Source organism: Canis aureus, chromosome 11 (assembly GCF_053574225.1).
Source record: "Canis aureus isolate CA01 chromosome 11, VMU_Caureus_v.1.0, whole genome shotgun sequence".
Lineage (NCBI taxonomy): Eukaryota > Metazoa > Chordata > Mammalia > Carnivora > Canidae > Canis > Canis aureus.
Window position 1 is genome coordinate 46,374,209 of NC_135621.1, and position 23,204 is coordinate 46,397,412.

The 23,204-nt window shown below is 36.7% G+C and overlaps 1 protein-coding gene across 10 annotated transcripts in view; it reads left to right on the top strand.

Annotated features, from left to right (window-relative positions):
- Positions 1–135: 135 nt before the first annotated feature.
- The window catches only part of TSGA10 (testis specific 10), a 174,078-nt gene continuing 151,009 nt past the window's right edge, over positions 136–23,204 (top strand). For 6 of the 10 annotated variants that reach the window (XR_013389368.1, XR_013389369.1, XR_013389367.1 and 3 more), the window contains exons 1-5: positions 6,180–6,308; positions 14,761–14,976; positions 20,131–20,196; positions 21,202–21,369; positions 21,773–21,928. Coding sequence is in view for 4 of the 10 variants with exons in the window: in XM_077915057.1 (XP_077771183.1) it covers positions 357–413; positions 6,180–6,308; positions 14,761–14,976; positions 20,131–20,196; positions 21,202–21,369; positions 21,773–21,928 (792 nt within the window). In the remaining 6 variants the exon portion in view is untranslated. Of the gene's footprint in view, positions 151–287; positions 414–6,179; positions 6,309–14,760; positions 14,977–20,130; positions 20,197–21,201; positions 21,370–21,772; positions 21,929–23,204 lie in introns of those variants that run through there. The other 4 variants (XM_077915060.1, XM_077915057.1, XM_077915058.1 and 1 more) reach the window with 4 other exon arrangements.

Genomic DNA, 23,204 nt, shown 5'->3' on the forward strand with positions numbered 1-23,204 from the left:
CGCGTCGCTACGTGCGTGGCTGCGCACGCACGGCTGTAGTCCCCGCGAGAGAGAGAGGCGAGCCAGGTACGCGTGCGCACGGGAACTGGGGGCGCGCGCGACGGAAGCGGAGCGAAGGCGCCGGGGAGGTGGAGGACGAGCCCCCCTCAGGTACGGAGCGTGAGGGCGGGGCCGACGGCGGCGCCGACCGGCGCTAACCGCCCCCGCCTCCTTCCCCCCGGGTCCCGCCTTCCTCTGCCTCCGCCGGGGCGGAGCCAGGCCGCAATAGGGGTGGGAAGGGAGGGGAAAGGGGCGGAGGATGGAGACGGGGAGGGGCCTGGATCCCTGGCGCCGGCGGTGGCCTGCCAGTCGTCGCGATGAGCTCCGGGGAGGATGTCGGGCGGAGGAGCCCGGGGAGGGACTCGGAGCTCCAGGTAGAGGCAGCAGGGTTGCGCCGGGTTGGGGTAAAGCAGCCCCTGGGTCGGAAGGCCCCGCATCCGGGCGCGTGTGACGGGGATTAGAGGCCGTGGGTGACCTCCGAAGCGGGAGTTCGCTGCCTGACTGGCTGCGAGGGACGGCAGCGGGCAGAGCTGTGGTCCAGGGAAGCCCACCGGGAGCAAACTTTGCCCCTGTTGTCGTTTCTTGGGCGCTTCGGGTTGAGCCCAGTTCCTATGGTGACCGCTTCGCTTCCTGCCGCAGCTCTCCGCCTGGTTGTTGGGGACACTGTTCTGTTTAGAAACGCTTGGACTGGAGGTGAGGAATTTGGAAGTCAGAGATTTGGGAGTTCAACCTGCTATTCCCGACTCCCAGCCTCTCACTTCTAAGCCTCTTGATAGACTTTGGGAGGTGAAGGGCCGAGATTACGTAGGTATTTGCATGAAAGTCTCATGTAATTTTCGGTAGAGATTATACACAGGAAAGGCAGAGTAAACTGGGTTTTGTTTGAAAAAAAATATTTGAGATTAAAGTTGAATAACTGCGGCGATTATGGACCGGACATCTAATTACACAAAGGAATACATTGTTATTGTTTGTTTGTTTTTTAAAATAAAGTCAAGGATGGAGGCTTCAAGAAAAATGTGCTTAGGTAATATACCCCGTGTTTTCCTTCTTACACTACAGGGCCTTATATCGCAGGATATTCGTTGTTTTAAGTTTCCTCTACTGGTTTTCAGCATTTAAACTACACTTTTCTTTTTAACCTGTAAGAAAATAAGATAATAATTGGTTTACGACTAGAAGAAACCAGGTTAGAAACCAGAAACTAGAAACATAAATGGAAAGTGTCACATCCAAATCTGCCTTCAGGATAAAACTGATTCTTGTTTGTATCTTAATTGCTCAAGGGACTAAACCATTCAATTTTAATTAATGAGAAGTAACTAGGAAGGCGTTATTAATGAAATATTTACTGTAAAATAAACTTTGGTGTGATTTAATGGCAGCTTCCAAAATATACTTTATTTTGTTGACTTGGAAAAAAGAAATCACTGCTTACAGTCCGGCATATAATCAGATGTAGAGATTCTGTTGGCTCTTTTCCTGTCTTCTTTTTAAGTTGCTTAGATCAGTTTTAGAGTAATTTGCTTTTAGAGTATTCCATATACAGAGGCAAGTAGAGCAGGTGTTACTATTCATTTTTTTCCTCATCACATGCTCTCTCTTCTCCCCAGATGTAGCCACCATCCTTACTTCTTATGATAACCAACCACTACCTTGCTTTTCTTTAGAGTTTCACTATCTTTGTATAGGAACCCGCATATTCTAGTTTGGCTTGTTTTTGAACTTTATATAAATGGAATTGTAGTAACTATTCCTTTTCAGTTTGCTTTTTTACTCAATGTGAGTTTTTTTTTTTTTTTAAGATTTTTTATTTATTTATTCATGACAGAGAGAGAGAGAGAGAGGCAGAGGGAGATGCAGGCTCCATGCAGGGAGCCCGATTTGGGACTCGATCCCAGGTCTCCAGGATCACACCCTGGGCTGAAGGCGGCGCTAAACCGCTGGGCCACCAGGGCTGCCCTCAATGTGAGGTTTTTAAGTTTTATCCTTGTTGCTTGTAATTAGTTTGTTGTTTAATGTTTACCTAATCCACTATTAATGTTTTTACAGTTTTTGGTAAACATGAACCATTGCTGTGAACTTTCTCATATATGTGCCTAAGAATCTTTTTAATTGAGCTAGTTAGTAAGGTAGTTCTATTTGTGTTAGTTATGGGATTAACATGTTTATTATTAATATTTTTTAGTTTATGAAAGCCCCTTGAAAACAACTCTTTAACTCCTTCTTATGTTTCTTAGAGGTCTTGGTAAATGATACTTCTCCTAAGGCCATTGCTTTATTTTCCTTAAAAAAGACAAGTTATTCCTTTACAGAATAGTCTGGATTAGAAATAAGGAGCTTAAGTTTGAATGGATAATTAGATTATTTGTTTTTCATAAGAAAGTTTAAGCATATGGCTTTACTGTTTTGTTTGAAGGGAATTCCCAAAATGTTTTTTGACTTACTTTTATAGTACAAAAACCTGTCTCAAAATTACTCAAAGAACTGTGTGATTTTTTTACATTTTTCTTTTAGTGAGGCTATTTCTTCCTACTTCAGTGTCTATCACTGTAAACTTTTGGAGACAGCTTTACAAAAAGAAAACAAGTAGACTTTTTGTGGAACCAGATTTCAGAATTCCATATAAAGTACTACAGTATTTTTAATTATCATATCAAAATATTTGATGACATTTGTTGAGCATGTATTATATGCATGATATTTTGCTCAAGATTGATATTTTTTTATTTTTAGCACATGATCTTACCTCCTATTTCATAAAAAATGAAACTTCTACTAGGCAGGACTTTAAATTACTACCCCCTCTTTTTTTTTTTTTTTTTAAAGATTTTATTTATTTATTCATGAGAGACACAGAGAGAGGCAGAGACATAGGCAGAAGCAGGCTCCAAGCAGGGAGCCCGCTGTTGGACTTGATTCTGGGCCTCCAGGATCATGCCCGACCCTAAGGCAGAAGCCCAACTGCAGAGCCATCCAGGTGTCCCAAATTTCTACCCCTTCTTATCTAAATCTTCACCTGACCTTGCTTTCCTCTTATCTCAAAGGACGGACAGTGCACATACCGTTTATTTGGGTTTCCTTTTATTGGCTCTGTGGCCTTTCTCCATTAGTTAACATTAACCCATTCTTAGGAATCTTCGATGTGTTTATACTGTAGGGCTTCTTAACCTAGTGGACAAGAACTTTAGAGAGTTCTTGAATCCCCTGAAATTGTTTGTAAAGTTTTGTGTGTGTTTTTATTTTCTTGAGGAAAGGACTCAGCTTTTATCTAATTCTGAAGGGAGTCCTTGATAGAAAGAGACTTAAGAAAAGGTTTTCTCCTTTGTAACAACCATTCAACAACTGTAGTTGTCTTCTGCCTTTCACTCTACCTCTCATGATCATGCTTCCTAAAATAACTCTACGTTTTCTGTTTTCTTTGTTCATTACTCATTTATTAGTCCTCTTCAAATATGCTTCTACCTCATCTGTACCATTGAAACTACTTTTTTGAGTCATCAAAATTTTGTTATTTTGAAAATATTCTGTTGATTACCAACTTTGTGCTGAGCACTTCAGTAGCCATTAGAGATATAATAGCGAGCAGACAAAAGCCTAGATCTCTTGGAGTTTACATTCTAGTAGTGGGGAGACAGACAAAAACAAATTAAAAAATAAATGATATAATTTCAAATATCATTAAGTGCAAATAACCTGATCAGAGAGTATTTAGGAGAGAGGCTACTGTAGGTAAGAAGGCAGGGAAGACCTGCTAACGTCTGAGCCAGAGAAGGAATCAGCCGTGTACAGGGCTGGGAGAGAGAGTGTTCTTAAGAGAGGGAAATCAAGAACAGAGAGCTTGAAGTGGAATGAGATGGGCACAGTGGAGGAACAGAAAGAAAACCAATAAAGCTGATGGGTGAAAAAGAGTACTGGGTCTACTTAGGGAAGTGAAGGCAGGAGCCAAATCATGTAGCATCTTAAAAAGTGTGAATTTTATTCTAATTGCAGTGTGAAGCCATTGGAGTGTTTTGAGCAGGATCTCATTATTTTAATTAAAGTGATTGCTTTGATTTCAGTTCAGAAAAAAAGTTGTAGGGAGCAACAATAGAAGGACGAAGACCATTTAGGGAACTGTTACAGTAATTATGTGGGAGATGAATATGGAGGTAGTAATAAGCATGTTGAGAATGGATTTGGGAAATATTTTAGAGGTAGAACTAACACAGTTTGTTGTTGGGGGTCAGGGAAAGAGGAAACAAAGACAATCCCTTGGTTTTTGACTTTGGGCATTACACAAATGGTGGTGCATTTGACATGGGAAAAACTGGGAAGGAACATAGTGGAGGCAGGGTTGAGAGCAGGAGTGCAAGTGGGGGACCTAAGAGGTCTGTTTTATGGGCACCTGGGTGGCTCAGTGGTTGAGTGTCTGCCTTTGGCTCGGGGCGTGATCCCATGATCCATGGGTCCTGGGATGGAGTCCTGCATCAGGCTCCCCACAGGGAGCCTGCTTCTCTCTCTGCCTATGTCTCTGCCTCTCTTTCCGTCTCTCATGAATAAATAAATAAAATCTTAAAAAAAAAAAAAAGTCTGTTTTAGACATGTTAAAGTTGTGATTGTTCTGGACATTCAGTAGACACAATACAATGTGTTAAGTGCTCCAATAGGAGTATAGTCATGGTTTTGGAGGAATATGGAAAATATGTCCTAAATCTTTTTTGGGGAAGTTCAAGTCAAAAATACTTTTTTGTAGTCTTTTTCTCTAAATTTCCTTAGCATACATGTGCATTCCTCTGATATGGCATTAATCCTATTATACTGTAAATTCTGATTTGTTTGTTCAGGACTTCCCTAGACCCATTGAGGGATGAGGTGGTAGGTTTTTATTTGTTTTCCTTTTTTTTTTTTTTTTTGGTTTCCTTTTTAAAGGAGGGGTGGTGCAGAAGGAGAGGGAAAGAAAGAATCTTAAGCAGGCTTCACGCCCCACACAGGGCTCAATCACACAACCCTGAGACCTGACCTGAGCCAGAATTAAGAGTTGGATGCTTAAATGACTGAGCCACCCAGGCACCCTACAAATTATTTCCCTAAATCACACAATTTCTGAGCTACATTGTCATGTAAAAAAGCATAGTGTGGAGCAGTATGCATAGTATGCTAAAGTGAAAAATATTTTAACATGTCATTTTGCACATGTGCAAATACATTATGTAGCAAAAAATCCTAAAAGTGGAATTATTTATATAGAAGCTATATGTATTTGTAATGTTAGATTTTGTGTAATTATTCTTCAGAAATATTGTATCAATTTATACTGTCCCCAGTGATGTATAAGAATGATAAATTATATATACAGCTTTCTGATCTTTGCCAATGTGAGGTTAAAAGTGGTATCTTGGTATATTAATTTGTGAGATTGAATGTCTTTAAATCTGTTTAAAAGCCATTTCTGTGAAATATCCATATTCTTTACTAGTTTTTCTATTAGGGTATTTCTTTTCCTTTTTTATTTACAGAAATTATTCCAATATTAGGGAAGTTAGCCCTTTGTAATATGGGTAGCAAACTTTTTTGTTAATATATAAAAGAAGCAATAAATAGGTAGCTAGTACCTATTATATTGGACAACACAGGCCTAGAAGTAGTCTACATAATTTGCCTATGACCCATATTTTCTTAGAACAATGATTACCAAAGGGATAGGATGGGCTATGTCTTTTTTGAAAAGCATGTGTAATATTGTAGTTTTATGTTTGGAAAACAAAAAGTTTCATAATGTGAGGTTTTTAAAAAGTAAAGCTTGGGGATCCCTGGGTGGCGCAGCGGTTTAGCGCCTGCCTTTGGCCCAGGGCGCGATCCTGGAGACCCGGGATCGAATCCCACATCGGGCTCCCGGTGCATGGAGCCTGCTTCTCCCTCTGCCTGTGTCTCTGCCTCTCTCTCTCTCTCTCTCTCTGTGACTATCATAAATAAATAAAAAATTAAAAAAAAAAAAGTAAAGCTTGATGAAAATTCTTTTAGCTGGTCAGGCAAAGTTAAAAATAATTAAAAATGTATCTAAGAATATTGTTAATTTTCAAATGTCATTGATTGTTGTGAAGAATCACAAAACTGTTTTAAACTGAATGTCTTGATATCATTCCCATTTTTTCTACTAGGTTACCACCAAAGAACATGATTTTGGTCTAGGGGCTCCAGTTTCTAAAGCTGAAAAATACCAGAATACTCTCCAGCTAGAACAAGAAGTGAGAAATCAAGATAAATTCATCTCTGCACTGAAATTACAGGTTACATTTAATTTCTGTATTTCCCTGAATTATTTTGGAATGGGCCTATTTTAAAAAAGAAGATGGAGAATAAATACTAATTCAGTGCTCACTGAAATCTTATGGGTCTAAAATCATTCCATTTTTATCTTACCCATTTTGATACATGCCGATTCAGATACATATGAGTGAAAACTGCGTGGCAAGTGTTGTATCCAGTGCTTTTAAGTACATAATCTTTCTTGATTCCAACCTCGTGAAATAGTGATGTGATTTTATCTTTTAGACATGGGAGCTGAAGTTCCAAGAGGCTATAGAATTATAATATTTGACTAACAAGTGACAGAGCTAAGTTGGATTTGTCTGAACTCCCAAGTTAGCTAGAATTTGAACCCAGTTGTCTGAACTCCAAGTTCAGTATTGTCTGTTCTCCTAGAGGCTGACCTGTGATAAGGCTCTAAAAGAAACTTCCTCTTCTCTAGGAAGATAGAGTAGACCCCCTTTATGCATCCCACTAAGCACAACTAAAAATGCTGAACGTTTTGTTATAAAACAAACATAAGGACATTCTGAAAGGTGGGCAGAAGAAGGAAGACTGGCTAGGGACCTCAGTATATAGTAAGTGACGTGTTAGTGAATTCCTGGGTTTTCCTTTTGCTCCGTGTATCTCAGACAGTGCTGGAAAAACTGACATATAGAAACAATGGATGCATGCAAGAAAAGTTCTCAGAGGAGGCATTCCTACAGCTAAAGGACTAGGAAGGGGGCAGCCTAGCAATGTAGACCACTTTTTTTTTTTCCTGCTTTACGTTTTTATAATTTATATACATTTTTAATTTGGAAACAGTCTCAAATTTATCTAAAAGTTGCAATTATGGAAGAAAGAATATCCCCTCACCCTACCATTTGAGAGTAAGTTGTAGACCTGATGTCCTGATATCCCTAACATTTGAGTGGCTATTTCTATAAATAAGTACACTCTCCTATAAGATCACAATACAATCTGGTAAAATCAGGAAATGAACTTTAGTACATTGCTGCCAGCTAATCCTCTGACCCTATTCAAATTTTTGCCAGTTGTCCCATAATGTCCTCAATCACAAAAAGATCTAGTCCAGCATCACACGTTGTGTTTAGTTATTGTGTCCCTTTATCTTCTTCATTCCAGAACATTCTTCTTTGATTTTTATGACCATGACACTTTGAAGAATACAGGCCAATTATTTTGTAGAATGACCACTGATTTGGGTTTGCTATGATTATCTTTATGTTACGAACCTTTGGCTCGCTCATAACATATGTGGTAGCCAGCCTTCAAATTGGCACCACCCTCTTTACTCCCACTTTAATACAGTCTCCCTGCATATGGTACCAAAATTGATCTTTATAACCAAGAGCATAGAGCAGAAGTGATTAAGTGGGAAACAAGCTTCCATGTTGTGAGCAGCTCTGTGGATAATAGGCCCACGTGAAAAGGAACTCAAGTAGTCAGTAACCAGTGAGAAACTGAGGCCTGCCAACTGTGATGGTGAGCTTGGAAGTGGATTTGCCAGCCCCACTTAAACTTTGTCAGAATGACTGTCACCCTAACTGACTCCTTTCACCTAGTGAAAGACATTAAACTAGAATCACCAAATTAAGCCACTCCCAGATCCCTAATCCCAGGACACTGACATAATAAGTGTTGGCTTAAGGTACAAAATGAATACAGACAGGAATATCACAAAAGTGATGATGGATTCTTTTCATTGCATCCTATCAAGTAGCACACAATTTCATTTTGTCCCATTACAAATGATCTTTATTTGGATCCCTCTATTAAAGTGTTAACTTCTGGGCTTTTCCCTGGTGAAGTTCCTCTTGTTCTCTTTTAATTATTTTTTATTTTTTATATTGAAGTATAGTTGACGCACAGTGTTACATTAGTTTCAGGTGTACAGCATAGTGATTTGACAAGTCTATATGTTACACTGTGCTCACCACAAGTATAACTGCCATCTGTTACCATACAGTGCTAATATGATATCATTGAGTATATTCCCTATCTTTTAGCCTTCATCTTCATGACTTACTCATTCTGTAACTGGAAGGCTGTACCTCTCACTCCTCCTCACCCTTTTTTCCCATCCTCCTACCCTCTGGCAACCCTCATTTTGTTCTCTGTATTTATGGGTCTGTTTCTAATGCAGACGATTTTTGGACGGTAACTGGCTGTTCAGACACCATGAGAAAAGCTATAGCCCCACTCCTGCTGGCAAAGGCTGGGTAAAAAGCCTAGACTTCCACCCTTTTCAGGCTGTGACAGGGAATCCCAACCATACCTCATGCCCCATCCTCTAAGCCCCCATCCCATCAAGGTTGTATCAAGGAGGAATGCTGGGTGGGAAGTCAAGACCTTACTGCTCACGAGGCAATAAGTATCCCCCATCCCCATAGTGTTGGCAAAGACCACGTGGGGATCCTAGATATCCACCCTCACCCAGAATAAGGAGGTGTCCCCTTTCCTTTTTGTTAAGCTGGTGTCAGAGGGGACCTCCTACAGAGTCAGGACTTTTACCACCTCCTAGCAATAACAAGTCCACCCACCCACAGTAGTGGTGAAAGATACATGGGAGCAGAAACAAGGTATCTGTATTCTATCTCAGTGTGGTAGTATTAGCAGAGGCCTGGTGGGGACCCTGAACTCCCATCCCTGCCTAGCAGTAACAAGGAAACCAGCCCTCCCCAGGTATCAGCAGAGGCCTAAGAGAGAAATTGGACTTCCACCTACACCTAACAATAAGAAGATAGCATCTCCCATTTTTAGTTTGAACTAAAGTCACAGGAAGTGTCACAAGAAGCCTACTAAAACTCAAGAGCATATCTCAATGAAAAAAATCACTTCTTATCTCAAGAAGCAGGAATATCTTCACCTTGATAAGCAAAGACAACCAAGAGATGCCAACACAGAGATGTCTCACAGGATTAGAGATTGTCTCACAAGGATTTTAAATCAGTTACCATATAAATGCTTCAAGCAATTCTGAGTGTGTTTGAAACAAACACAAAACTAGAAAATCTCATCAAAGAAATAAAAGATATAAAGAAGAACCAAGTGAAAATTTTGGAAGCAACCAAGTTGTTCTTCAATAGATGAATAGATAAGCAAATTGTGTTATATCTGTACAATGGAATATTATTTGTTGGTAAAAAGAAATGAGCTATCAGGCCACAAAAAAGACATAAAGGAAACTTGAAAGCAAATTGCTAGGTGAAAAAAAAATCTGAGGTTACATACTCTGTGATTCCAACTATATGACCTGGAAAAGGCAAAACATAGAGACATTAGTAAGATCACTTATTGCCAGGGAATTGGAGGAAGGAAGGGTGAGCCGGGTGAATGGAGCACAGGTTTTTTAGGGCAATGAAACTATTCTGTATTGTGTATGTTACAGTAATGGTAGATACATGTTACTATGCATTTGTCGCAACCCACAGAATCTACCAAAGAGTAAACCCTAATTTAAACTCCAGACTTAAGTTAATGTGTCAGTGATCATTAATGTAGCGAAAGTACTAAACTAATACCATTCATAACTTAAGATGGGAAACTGTGTGTTGGGTGGGGAAAAAGGGTATTGGGAACTCTGTACTTCCTGATCAATTTTTTTGTAAACTTAAAACTGCTCTAAAATAAAGTCTAGGGGTGCCTGGTGGCTCAATCAGTTAAGCATCTCCCTTCAGTTCAGACTATAATCCCAGGGTCCTAGGATTGAGCCCCACATCTGGCTCCCTGCTCAGCAGGGAGTCTGCTTCTCCCTCTCCCTGCTCAAGTGCACATGCATGCTCTCTCTCCCTCAAATAAATAAAATCCTTTTAAAAAAGTCAAATCTATTAAAAATGTATGGGAGAAAATATTTCCAAATCATACATCTGATAAGGGATTAATATTGAGAACATATATAAAGAACTTTACAACTCAGCAATCAAAAAGCAAAACAACCCAATTCAAAAGTGGACAAAGGACTTGAATAGACATTTTTTCAAAGATACACAAATGGTAAATAAGCACATGAAAAGATGGTCAACATCATCATCCGTTGAAGAAATGCAAATCAAAACCACAATGAGGTATCACTTCATACCTATTAGGATGTCTGTTATCAAACAAAGTAACAAGTCCAGGTGAGGTGGTCTAGAAACTGGAGCTTTTGTGACTTGCTAGTGGGAGTGTAAAATGGTGTAGCCATGGTGAAATAAAGTTTGGCAGTTCCTGTAAAAGTTAAATATAGAATTACCCTATGATCCAGGTATTCCACTCCTAGATATATCTCCAAAAGATTAAAAATAGGGGGGATCCCTGGGTGGCACAGCGGTTTGGCGCCTGCCTTTGGCCCAGGGCATGATCCCGGAGACCCAGGATCGAATCCCACATTGGGCTCCAGGTGCATGGAGCCTGCTGGGATGGTTGTACAACATTGTGGATGTAGTGGATGTACTTAATGCCACCAAATCGTGTACTTAAAAATGGTTAGAATGATAAATTGTGTTTTACCACAATGAAAAAAAACTTTAAAAATACAATAACTGAAATTAAAAACTCAGTGTTCTCAAACAACAGGTTGGAAAGAAGAGAGAAATGAATTGGTTAACATGAGAATAGGAAAATAGAAATAACGTAAACTGAAAAAATATAATAAAATGGGAAGAGTCATTCTCTTTGAGTTCAAAGCTTAATGTATAACTACAGTAGTTAAGACTGTATGGTATTACTAGAGGGATAGATATAGATTGGTGATAGAGAATAGAAAATCCAAAAATAGCCTTCTACAAGTACAGCCAAAGGTTATTGACAAAAGTGGAAATGAGTTTGATGCAGGAAAGATAGTCTTTTCAACAAATGGTACTGAAACAATTGGATATCTTTTAGGGAAGAAAAATGAACCTAGACCTAAACCTCACACCTTGGGCAGCCCTGGTGGCTCAGCGGTTTGGCGCTGCCTTCAGCCCAGGGCATGATCCTGGAGACCCTGGATCGAGTCCCACGTCGGGCTCCCCGCATAGAGTCTGCTTCTCCCTCTGCCTCTCTCTCTCGCTCTCTCTGTCTCTCATGAATGAATGAATAAAATCTTAAAAAAAAAAGGAAAAAATAAACCTCACACCTTATACAAAATTTACAAAAATTAATTCAAAATGGATCATAGGTTTAAAATGTAAAACAGAAAACTATGGAACTTTTATAGGGTAACAGAAAATCTTCAGGACTTTGGGCTTGGTGAAGAGTTGTTAGATGTGACACCGAAAGCATGATTCATAAAAGAAAAATTGATAATTTGGACTTCATTAAAATTTAAATATTTTGCTTTGTGAAAGACTCTATTAACAGGATGAAAAAATAAGCTATAAACCTTATTTTTGCCAGAAGAATTATGTGTATCATATGTAGGATATATGAAGAATTCTTAAAACTCAGTAGTAAAAATCAACAACCCAATTAGAAAATGAACAAAAGACATAAGGAAATATTTCATAGAAGGATATATGTTGATAAGCACATAAAAAGATGTTTGTTTTTTCTAAACGTTAGGGAAACGTAAATACCTATAAGAACAGTTAAGATTAAAAATAGTGACAATATCCATTGCTGGCAAGGATAAGGAAGAAACCACATCACTCATACGTTCATGGTAGGAATGGGAAATGGTGCACCGCTCCAGAAAATAGTTCTTATAAACTAAACATACCATACAACCCAACAATTGCACTCCCAGGTATTTATTCCAGAGAAATAAAAACTTATGTCCACTCAAAACCCTGTATATGATTGTTCATAGGAGCTTTATTTGTCATAAAGAATGGAAACAGGGCAGCCCCGGTGGCCCAGCGGTTTAGTGCCTGCCTTTGGCCCAGGGCCTGATCCTGGAGACCCGGGATCGAGTCCCATGTCGGGCTCCCTGCATGGAGCCTGCTTCTCCTTCTGCCTGTGTCTCTGCCTCTCTCTCTCTCTGTGTCTTTCATGAATAAATAAATAAAATCTTAAAAATAAATAAAGAATGGAAACACCTACAATTTCCTTTAATTGGTGAGTGACTAAACAAACTGGTAATCTGTACCATGGAATGTTACTCAACAACAAAAAAGAATGAATTATAGATCTGTGTAACTTGGATACATCTCGTGGCATTATGCTGAGTGAAAAAGCCAATGTCAGAAGATCACGTACCCTGATCTTTATCACGTGATTTTATTTATATAACATTCCTGAGAAGACAAAATTATAGAGATTAGTGGTTGCTAAGAGTTAAGGATGGGGAGGGGAGAGGATGTGACTATAAAAGGGTAATAGTGCAATCTTTGTGGTGATAAAATAATTCTGTATCTTAGTTCTACAGCAGTCTATACATGGGATCACATTTTAACAATGCCAAATCTCTGAGTTTGAGATTGTACTATAATTATTTAAGATATAACTATTGGGGAAAGTGGGTTAAGGGCCCAGGGGACCTTTTTGTATACTTTGCAACTTCCTGTGAATCTTCTGGTTATTTCAAAATAAGTTTTTTTAAAAGCTATTTTTTGAGGACCTGTCATCTGCCAGAAATTTTACTTGAACTTTTTTTATGTGACTACAACCCTGCAAGTTGTAGGTATTCTGTCTACTTAACAGATGAAGGTCAAGAGGCTTCCATTTATTTTTTCTGAAGTTAGAGGCATCTCTTAGGATCAAGAAAATATGGTAAATTGTCCAGGGTTAAGTAATTGACAAAGAACTACAACAGAATTTGAACCTATCTGCCTAATTCCAAAGCCTACATCCTTTCTACCACTTGAAACTGCCTCTTCTAAAGTACTTGTGTTTTGGAATTTTGGAGTTCAGTAGAAGTAGGGCTTGCTTGATGTTAGAAGTGAGGAGAGTGTTTCTTTGTTTTATTTATTCATTTAAAAATAATTTGAGCGTTATATGCTAGATAAATAGTAAATGATACAGAAATGAGAGGTGTGGGACGCCTGGGTGGCTCAGTGGTTGGGCACCTGCCTTCGGCTCAGGTCGCAATCCCGGAGTCCGGGATCAAGTCCTGTATCAGGCTCCCTGTGGGGAGCCTGCTTCTGCCTCTGCCTGTGTCTTTGCCTCTCTCAGTCTGTGTCTCTCATGAATAAATAAATAAAATATTAAAAAAAAAAAAGAAATTAGAGGTGTGTTAATACTGAAGTTGGAGACAATCCCTTTAAAGTTTAGAATTTAGTGGAAGGGACAGGGAGTTAAATAATATATGTTATAAAATACCAAGATTAAACTGTGTAAGAGGCTTAATGGGACTACAAAGGGGAGGAGCATTTAGCCTCTCCTGGTACAATGGAAGGTTAGCAAACATTTTTAGTATGCTCTTATTGCTCAGAAATGTGGCACTATAGAAGCCATAAATAAAGATAAAAAGATATATAGATAGATAAGTTGAAGTTTATGTTTATCCCACATCCTATAGTTTTAAAAAAGATACAAGTAATAAAAATAACTTAGGTAATAAGAATAGGGGAAGATAAACTTTGTGAAAGCATGGGACAAGAATAGCAGACAGGAGATCATTGCACACAGGTTCTGTGCTAGTTGCTAGAGGTAGGTTACAGATAGGCTTTAAAATTCCCTGAGACCAGGGCAAAAAAGGAAATTTTAGTTAATTCACCACAGGGATGCCTGGGTGGCTCAGCAGTTAAGTGACTGCCTTCAGCTCAGGGCGTGATGCTGGAGTTCCCGGATCGAGTCCCACATCAGGCTCCCTGCATGGAGCCTGCTTCTCCCTCTGTGTCTGTGTGTCTCTCATGAATGAATAAACAAAATCTTAAAAAAAAAGTAATTTATCATAAGTCCTGACACATAATTATGTTCAATGAGTCTAATATATTTTTTTTCCTTTAAAGGCATTTGGATACCTCCATGATAGAAAAGGCCCCTTTCTTCATCCGTTGATGGTTTAATAGTGGGCTGGGAAGGAAAGCTGTGGTCCTCCACTTTAGTCAGCAAATACTTGATTGATTTGGTATTTAGCTTAGTCAAGTAAGTTACTGATATGGTCAAAAGAACTTTTTTTTAAAGAGTTAACATATTTTGGTAACAATTAGAAATTTAATTCTAAAGAACATCTAATATAAATTATTAAAATTAGTAATTTCAAGACTGGTTTATCTTGTGAAGATATAAATATTTGGCTATTTTTCTAATAGTTTTAGTTGAAAATCAAAACTTAATAGTAATTAAGTTTATTATAAATTGTCTTAGAAGATGTAGCTATAAACCTTTAAATTTTCATTTAATATATTTTTTCAGATAGGTATTACATTCACATGGTGCAAATTTTGGAAAGTGAAAAAATGTATATACTTAGGTTTCCTTCCAAGGAAATAAATCTCCCTTCCTGATTCCAGTTATCTAATTGTTTTCCTCAGAGGAAATCAAGGGAAATATTTTAATATGATTTTTTTTTTCTAATTACAACAGATTGAAGATCTCAAACAGACAAATCATGGCTTGGAAGAATATGTTAGGAAACTCTTGGATAGTAAGGAGGTGGTAAGCAGTCAAGTAGATGATTTAACCAGCCACAATGAGCATCTTTGTAAAGAATTGATTAAAATTGACCAACTAGCAGAGCAACTAGAAAAAGAGAAAAATTTTGTGGTGGATACTGCTGACAAAGAACTTGAAGAAGCAAAGGTATTACATTTACCACTAATAGGAATTTTTATTGTTGTAACTGACATATAGCATTATATTAGCTCGAGGTGTACAATATGATTATTTCTATATATTGTGAAATGATCACTGCAATAATTCTAGTTAGCATTGGACTACTGATCAGGATTTTAATTCTACTTTAAACATCATGTAAGTGCAATGGAAAAAGTGACATTCTCCTATCATTTCAAAGTTTTTGAGGTTTGCCATTACATTTAAATGTCTACCTACGGATTAAAATATATTGTACTGCACATTTTATTTCTTTTAAAAGTTTTTGCTCAAAAAATTTCTTAAGTAAGATGTAGTCATGGTAAAAATTTCAGGCAATAGAAATGTTCTGTAGATGTGGTATATATGTATACAATGGAATATGTTTGCTCAACCATTGAACAGAATGAAATCTAGCCATTTACAAGGACGTGGATAGGGCTCAGAAATGTGGCATTATGTATTATGCTAAGTGTATTATGCTAAGCAAAATAAGTCAGAGACATATACCATATGATTTCATTAATACATGGAATTTAGGAAATAAAACAAATGAACATATGGGAAGAGTGGGGGGAAAGAGAGGGGAAAGTAAACCATAAGACATTCTTAACAATAGAGAATAAACAGGGTTGTTGAGAGATGTTGAGAGATAGGCTAAACGGGTGATGGATGTCAAGGAGGGCACTTGTTATGATGAGCCCTGGGTGTTACATGTGAGTGATGAATCACTAAATTCTAATCCTGAAACCAATAATACACTATATATTAGTTAGCTAACCAGAATTTAATAAAAATTTGGAAGAAAAACAGGAATGTTCTGTATATAGGACATATCTCTCCCTAATTCTCTCTCTTGCATAGATACCTACCAACAGATAGATAATACTTACATTTCCATCCTTTTTTCTATTTTCACAACACACAGTTTATTTCACATTATATTTTTTTATTCAAAAAATTTTTTTTAGATTTTATGTATTTATTCATGAGAGATAGAGAGAGGCAGAGACATAGGCAGAGGGAGAAGCAGACTCCCTACGGGGATCCCAATGCAGGACTCCATCCTTGGACCCTGGGATCATACCCTGAGCCAAAGGCAGATGCTCAACCACTGAGCCACCCAGGCATCCCTATTTCACACTTTAAAAGGTTTTTGTGTTTTTTTTTTTAAAGGTTTTTTAATCAAAGTTTTAAGTTTCTGTGTATTAAAATGTGTTAGTCTCCACTTCTTCTGAGTTTTATTTCTTTGAGGTTCTCCCCCTTTTAAAAAATCTGAATAGATTTTAATTTTAGAGCAGTTTTGGCAACATTTTAGCAAAATTAAGCAGTAGGTAAAGAGCTTTTCCATATGCCTCCTGTCCCTGAATATGGACAGCCTTCCTATTAACAAAGTTACAGACCATCACATCCTGTTCACTAGAAGTGAGTCACTAAGTCTGTACCACACTTAAGGGGAAGGAAATTAAACTCCATCTTTTGAAGTAAGGAATATCAAAACTTATGGACAAAAAAAAAAAAAAAAACCTTAATGGACATATTTTAAAACCACCAGAACTATATACCTTCTTTATCTGCTCGTTGTAAATTTTTTTATCATGTATATCTTACTAATACAGTATTTCTCAGCTAACTGAACATAAATTTTTGAAAGAAAGAGAATTTTAATTTTGCCATTACTAGTTTCTTCATACAATTTATATTTTGAGTAATATAAGGGCTATTATTGGACTGGATCTTTGGTTATTCTTGTCATTACTGTTACATTTACGTATGATTCATCAATCAAAAATATTTCAAAATTTAGCATGTGGAAGATGAAGTGTAAAGGCTATTTAAGTTTTTCATCCTCTCCCACCCCATGCTTATCCCTTTGTCTCCCTTGCTTTTTTTTTTTTTCTATAGCACTTTCCAACTACTGCCTCCTTACTATTTTTTGGAATTTAGCAGACATTCCTTTGCTTTAGGACATTTGCTATAGCTATATCTTCTGCCTGGAATGTTCTTCCAGATTTTTATATGGTTGACCCCTTTCTCTGTGCCCACAGGTCTCCTTTTAATGAGGACTTATCTGATAACCCTATTTAAAATTCCAGTCTGTTCCTTCATAAACACTTCCAGTATCTTAACTCTGTTCTTTTTTTTCCCCCAATGTACTATAGAATTTGTTAGGTTTTTATTTTTTTAAGATTTTATTTATTGATTCATGAGAGACAGAAAGAGAGCAGAGACACAGGCAGCGGGAAGAGAAGGAGGCTTCATGCAGGGAGCCCGATGTGGGACTTGATCCTGGACTCCGAGATCTTGCCCTGAGCTGAAGGGAAGATGCTCAACCACTGAACCACCCAGGCATCCCTGTTAGCTTTATTTTTTACTGTCTGCCCAGCTGGAATGTAAGGTCCCCAAAGGCAGAGATCTTTGGTGTTTTTTGGTTTTTTTTTTTCACTTTTTTATCTCAGTTGCCTAGAACAGATGTGAATGTTCATTATGTATTTTTTTGAATAAAGTAGTAACTGTCAGATACATATTTTACCTATTTTATTTTTCTCTTTTCAACTAGAATGTAAGTTCTACGAGGTCAGAGGTTTTCTTTTTTTTTTTTTTTTAATTTAAATTCATTTAGTTAACATGTATTACTGGTTTCAGAGGTAGAGGTCAGTGATTCATCAGTTTTATATAACACCCAGTGCTTGTTACATCGCATGCCCTCCTTAATGCCCATCACCCTGTTATCCCATCCCCCTACCCCGCTCCCCTCCAGCAACCCTCAGTTTGTTTCCTATGTTTAAGAGGGTTAAGAGTCTCTTACAGTTTTTCTCCCTCTCTGATTACATCTTGTTTTATTTTTCCCTCCCTTCCATTATACTCCTCTGTTTTGTTTCTTAAATTCCACACGAGTGAAATCAAAAGACAGTTGTCTTTCTGATTGACTTATTTCGCTTAGCATAATATCCTCTAGTTCTATCCATGTTGTTGGAAATGGCAAGATTTCATTTTTTGATGGCTTAGTAGTACTCCATTGTGTGTGTATATATGTATACACACATTACATCTTTATCCATTCATCTGGACATCTTAGCTCTTTCCGTAGTTTGGCTATTGTGGACATTGCTGCTATAAACATTGGGGTGCAGATGGAGGGCATAGGATTTTTGTCTGTTTTATTCCCTGCTATCCCCAGCACAATGTCAGGCACACAGTAGGTTCTCATTAATCATTTGTCAAATAAATGAAAACACTGGGTTAGCATCTTTTTATTTGGACCAGTTGTAATTTTGTTTTTCAGAATGAAATTAGCATTGTTTTTTATGTCTGCAAAAGTAATATATGTTTATTATAAAAATTTCCATGTGGAAGCGTGAAATGAAGAAAATAACATTTATTGTAATCACATCTTGCTATAATTAGGCATAATCTTATCTTCCTCAGTTTACATATTACTGCTTATGTTCCATTTGTATCTAGGATATGTGTGTATAAATTTCTTTTTCATAGCAATGTGTCAGATAAAATTTTTGGCAGTGTGAGTTTTTATACTAATATGGGCATCTCTATACATAACTTAATATAGATCCATTTCTTTTTGATATCTACATAATAGTGTAAATTAAAGCATTGAAAATTGTCTGTTGGAAACTGCATTAGCTTTTCCAAACTGTACATGTTTTGTTTCATACCATTAACCCTTAATATTTTATAAACTACAAAAAAATATGACTGCCAGAGAAATCTTAAAAAAGAACTTGGGTCTAAAGAACAAATGAGGAGCAATAATTCCAGAAAAGTCAAATTTAAAATATAGCAGGAAACAGTTTAGAATAATGAGGGGAAGGTTTATGAATTAAGAAATAAATTTATTAAACTAATATGCCAACTTATAGATTATATCAAATAGATCTTTGTGTAAAAATAGTTACTGTCCTCTAGAAATATGCAATCTAGTCATATACTAGATATATGATTATGACTACAGGTAGCTATATTATAAGACTGGGTATGTTTGATTTCCTAAAACTGATACAAAAAATGTTTTATGAATTTGGTTGATCTAGAGTTCAGAGGAGAAAGCAAACACTTCTGACTTTGGTGATTGAGGAAAACTTTTATCCTATCCATTCTTTTATCTCTTCCCTATTATCATCTTTAGAATTATAATTAGTATTAACATTTTGTTGCAGTTTGTAGGGAGTAATTTGGTAAAATATAACCAATTACTATTTGGTAATAAACATGGGTTAATTGAAAGGAAATGCTGTATTTCATCCTATGTTCTTTTACCACCCAAAGGTAGGTGAACAGAAAGAATAGGTTATCTTTTCTTTTGTACATTATCCACCACATGTTTTTATTTTTAAGTGACTTCCTTTTTTAAGTTTTAATTTTATTTTATTTTTCCTCACTTGGGTGTTCTCTTTAATCCCCATCCCATCTTTTACCTATTCCACCCACACCCCACTCTGATAACTCTCAGTTTGTTCTCTGTGGTTAAGAGACTGTTTCTTGGTTTGTCACTCTCTCTCTCTCTTTTTTTTCCTTTTCTCGTTTGTTTTGTTTCTCAAATTCCACATATGAGTGAAATCATATGGTATTTGTCTTTCTCTGACTTATTTCCCTTAGCATTAGCTTTCTAGCTTCATCTATGTTGCAAATGGCAAGATTCATTCCTTTTATGACTGAATAATATTCTATTTTGTGTGTGTGCGTGTGTGTGTGTGTGTGTGTATACAACCACATATATATCCATTTTTCGATGGCCACTTTGGCTGTTTCCATAATTTGGCTATTGTAAATAATATTGCAATAGATATAGGGATGCATATATCCCTTTGAATTAGTGTTTTTGTATTTTTTGGGTAAATACCCAATAGTGCAATTATTGGATCGTAAGGTAGTTACAGTTTTAATTTTGGGGGAACCTTCTTATTGTTTTTCAGTTTCTGCACTAGTTTACATTCCCAACGGTTCATGAAGTTTTCTTTTGCTCCACATCCTTGCCAATACCTGTTGTTTCAAGTGGCTTCCTTCTTTGATGTTCTCTTTTTAGTTCAATTTGTTTAAATATTTTTAATCTAAATAACAATTTTCTAAATAACAATTTAAGTATTTTTAATCTAAATGGCAATTTTCAAATTTATTTTTCAGATTGAACTCATTTGCCAGCAAAATAATATAATAGTATTGGAAGATACAATTAAAAGGCTTAGATCTGTAAGTATGTTTTTCATAAATGTAGGTTGAGGAATCATTTTTATTCTGTTAGACTACAAAAAAATGATGTATGTGTTTTAGCTCTCATGCATTTTGTGAACAATGAAAAATGTTTTCTAAAATCAGCACTCTGGTGTACAAGGGCACTTCCCATCTGTAAGAGCCTTGCCGTTCTTGCTCTATTTCATCATTACACCTTTCTTTCCTAGAGGTGGAAAGAACTTTTGGTTGGTTCTATTGGTGTCCTTAGCTACTACTTGATTGAATGATGACTGTGAATAATTTAATTCTCAAAATATAAGATGCATTTGTTTACACATTAACTTTTATTCCTCCTAGTAATAAATATTAAGTCAGATGTTGTATGTTAATTCCGAGTAATGTGTTTTTTGTTTTTGTTTTATCTAACAATGTAAAAATGAAAAAGTGCTCCGTTCAGATGATTTAATGCTATCATTTAAAATATTTGGAACACCCTCTCTGAAAGCATATCTGTAATTTTCTCCCAATAAAGTATTGGTAAAATAAAGATTGTAAAAGAAAAAATGCTTCTGAGGTGAATGAGAATGTACTTGAAAGTATATACAAGTATAGAATATCCAGCATTCATTTAATTTATTTATTTGTTGAACAATTATTGAATAAAACTTAGATGCAATGAAAGAAGTTTTAATATTGGCATTCTTGTTTTCTAAGTAAATTTATTCAATTTCTAGGACTTGTAACTAGATCTGTGGACATTTCTGGCCTCTCTGAAATTTCTTTACCATTTTTTCTTAAAATTATTGAGTAAATTTGAGGTGCTTTTAGTTAAATAAAAATATAGTACATTCAGAAATGCTAGAAAAAGAAGACATCTAGCTGCTTTCTAAGGAATATAGATTAATTATTTTTATAATACCAAATTTATTATTTTTTAAGGACCCTGTTTATTCAATTTTCATTTAGAATATGATACTATGGTTTAACCTGAAATAATGACCCAATTTTTTCCTCCTTGGCAAGATAATTTTAGAGACTGAAAAAGCACAAAATAAATCTCCTTCCAGACTTGATTCCTTTGTCAAGACTTTAGAAGCAGACAGAGATTACTACAAGAGTGAAGCTCAAAATTTGAGAAAGATGATCAGAAGTAGGTCTAAAAGTCCAAGACGCCCATCTCCATCTTCCCGGGTAGGTTTTGGAAACTTACAAATATTTTGGAGTTTGTTCCTCAAACACAAACTTTTGTTCTTTGATTTACATAATGTGTAAATAATTCATTTTGATTTGGCATGAATTGGTATATCCAAGAATTGGGGAAACAGATCTCTTTGATGGCACAGTGGTCCATTGAATTTGATTCTTTATCACTAGTATTGGTAGTGGTTGGGAGGTAATCAGATAAATGTGGACCAGTTTGGGATGAAACTTTTTAAAAGAGAAGTGATTTTTTTTAACTTTTTTTTTTTTATCATTTCCTTTCATTATATAGTCATGTTTCCTTGAGTAGAGATTGTGTACTGCTATTAGTAGCACTGATTTTTAGAACCACATGTCAAAGAAGAATTTCACATTTCTTATGTAATAACTGTAGGGTACAAACTGTGATGTTGAGCTTTTGAAGACAACAAGAGACCGTGAAGAACTTAAATGCATGCTGGAAAAATATGAGCGTCATTTGGCAGAAATTCAGGGTAATGTCAAGGTTCTTACATCTGAAAGAGACAAGACCTTTCTTCTTTATGAACAGGTAAACTTATTTATAAATGAAATATCTAATTAATAATAATCAATTCCAGAGATAAATAATTTTTTAAGTTCTCTAAGAATGCTTAAATCTCCCAATCAGGGCAGCCTGGGTGGCTCAGCGGTTTAGCGCCACCTTTGGCTCAGGTTGTGATTCTGGAGTCCCAGGATCGAGTCCCGCGTTGGGCTCACTGCTTGGAGCCTGCTTCTCCCTCTGCCTGTGTCTCTGCCTCTCTCGGTCTGTCTCTCATGAATAAATAAATAAAATCTTTTTAAAAATAAATAAATAAATCTCCCAAATTAACATAACATTTGGGAATTACTTTATTCTTAAGATATTCTTAATGAAACCTATCTTCTTAGAGGTGAGTTTATGGCCTTCAGAGTAGATGAGGTCTCAGAATGAGAAAGCTATAAAGGAATGGAGAAGTCAAGATGTAATGTTGGGATTTTTTTTTTGATTGGCAGAGGAACCTTTAAAAGAGATAAAGAAGATCAGAAACTAAGGTAGAACAATATTAAGCCCAAGGGAGGAAAGAATCTAAAACCTGGTGTTGGAGACAATGTCACATGTTACCAAATACCAAAAATGGGAACTGAGAAAAGGCTATATAGTGAGGTCATTTTTTGAAATTCTGCAAAAATGTAGGTATTGGAATCAGGCAGTTTACCTCGGGTAGGTGCGAGGAGCAGGCAATGGGTACAAACCGTGGTGCTTAAAGAAAAAATTATGTCAAATGCAAAAGAGATATGGGATTGTAAATGGGGCAACAAGGTCAAATGACATTTTTCAAGATAGAGGAGCCATGTATTAGTAGAAAGCAGGGAAGAAAGAGCCAGTGGAGAGGGAGCTATTCAGAGTGAGAGGAAATAATTATACAGTTGAGTCTTGAACAAAGTGGGACTATGGGTGCCAACCCTCTCGCTCAGTTGGAAAATCTATGTATAATTTTCGACTCCCCCCCCCTCCAAAAAAAAAACAAAAAGCTTTTGACTCCCCAGAATTTAATTGCAACTAGTCCGTTGACCAGAAACTTTAGCAATAATGTAGTCAGTTAACATGTTTCTTATATAGGTATTATACACTTCTCTTCCAATAAAATAAGCTAGAGGACATGTTAGTAAAAAATCATAAGGAGGAGAAAATACATTTATAGTAATATATTGTATTTATTGAAGACATCTATGTATAAGTGGACCTTATATAAGTTCAAACTCATGTTGTTCAAGGATCAACTGTAATTGAGTCAGGAGTATCCTAGAAGACATTTCAGGAGATG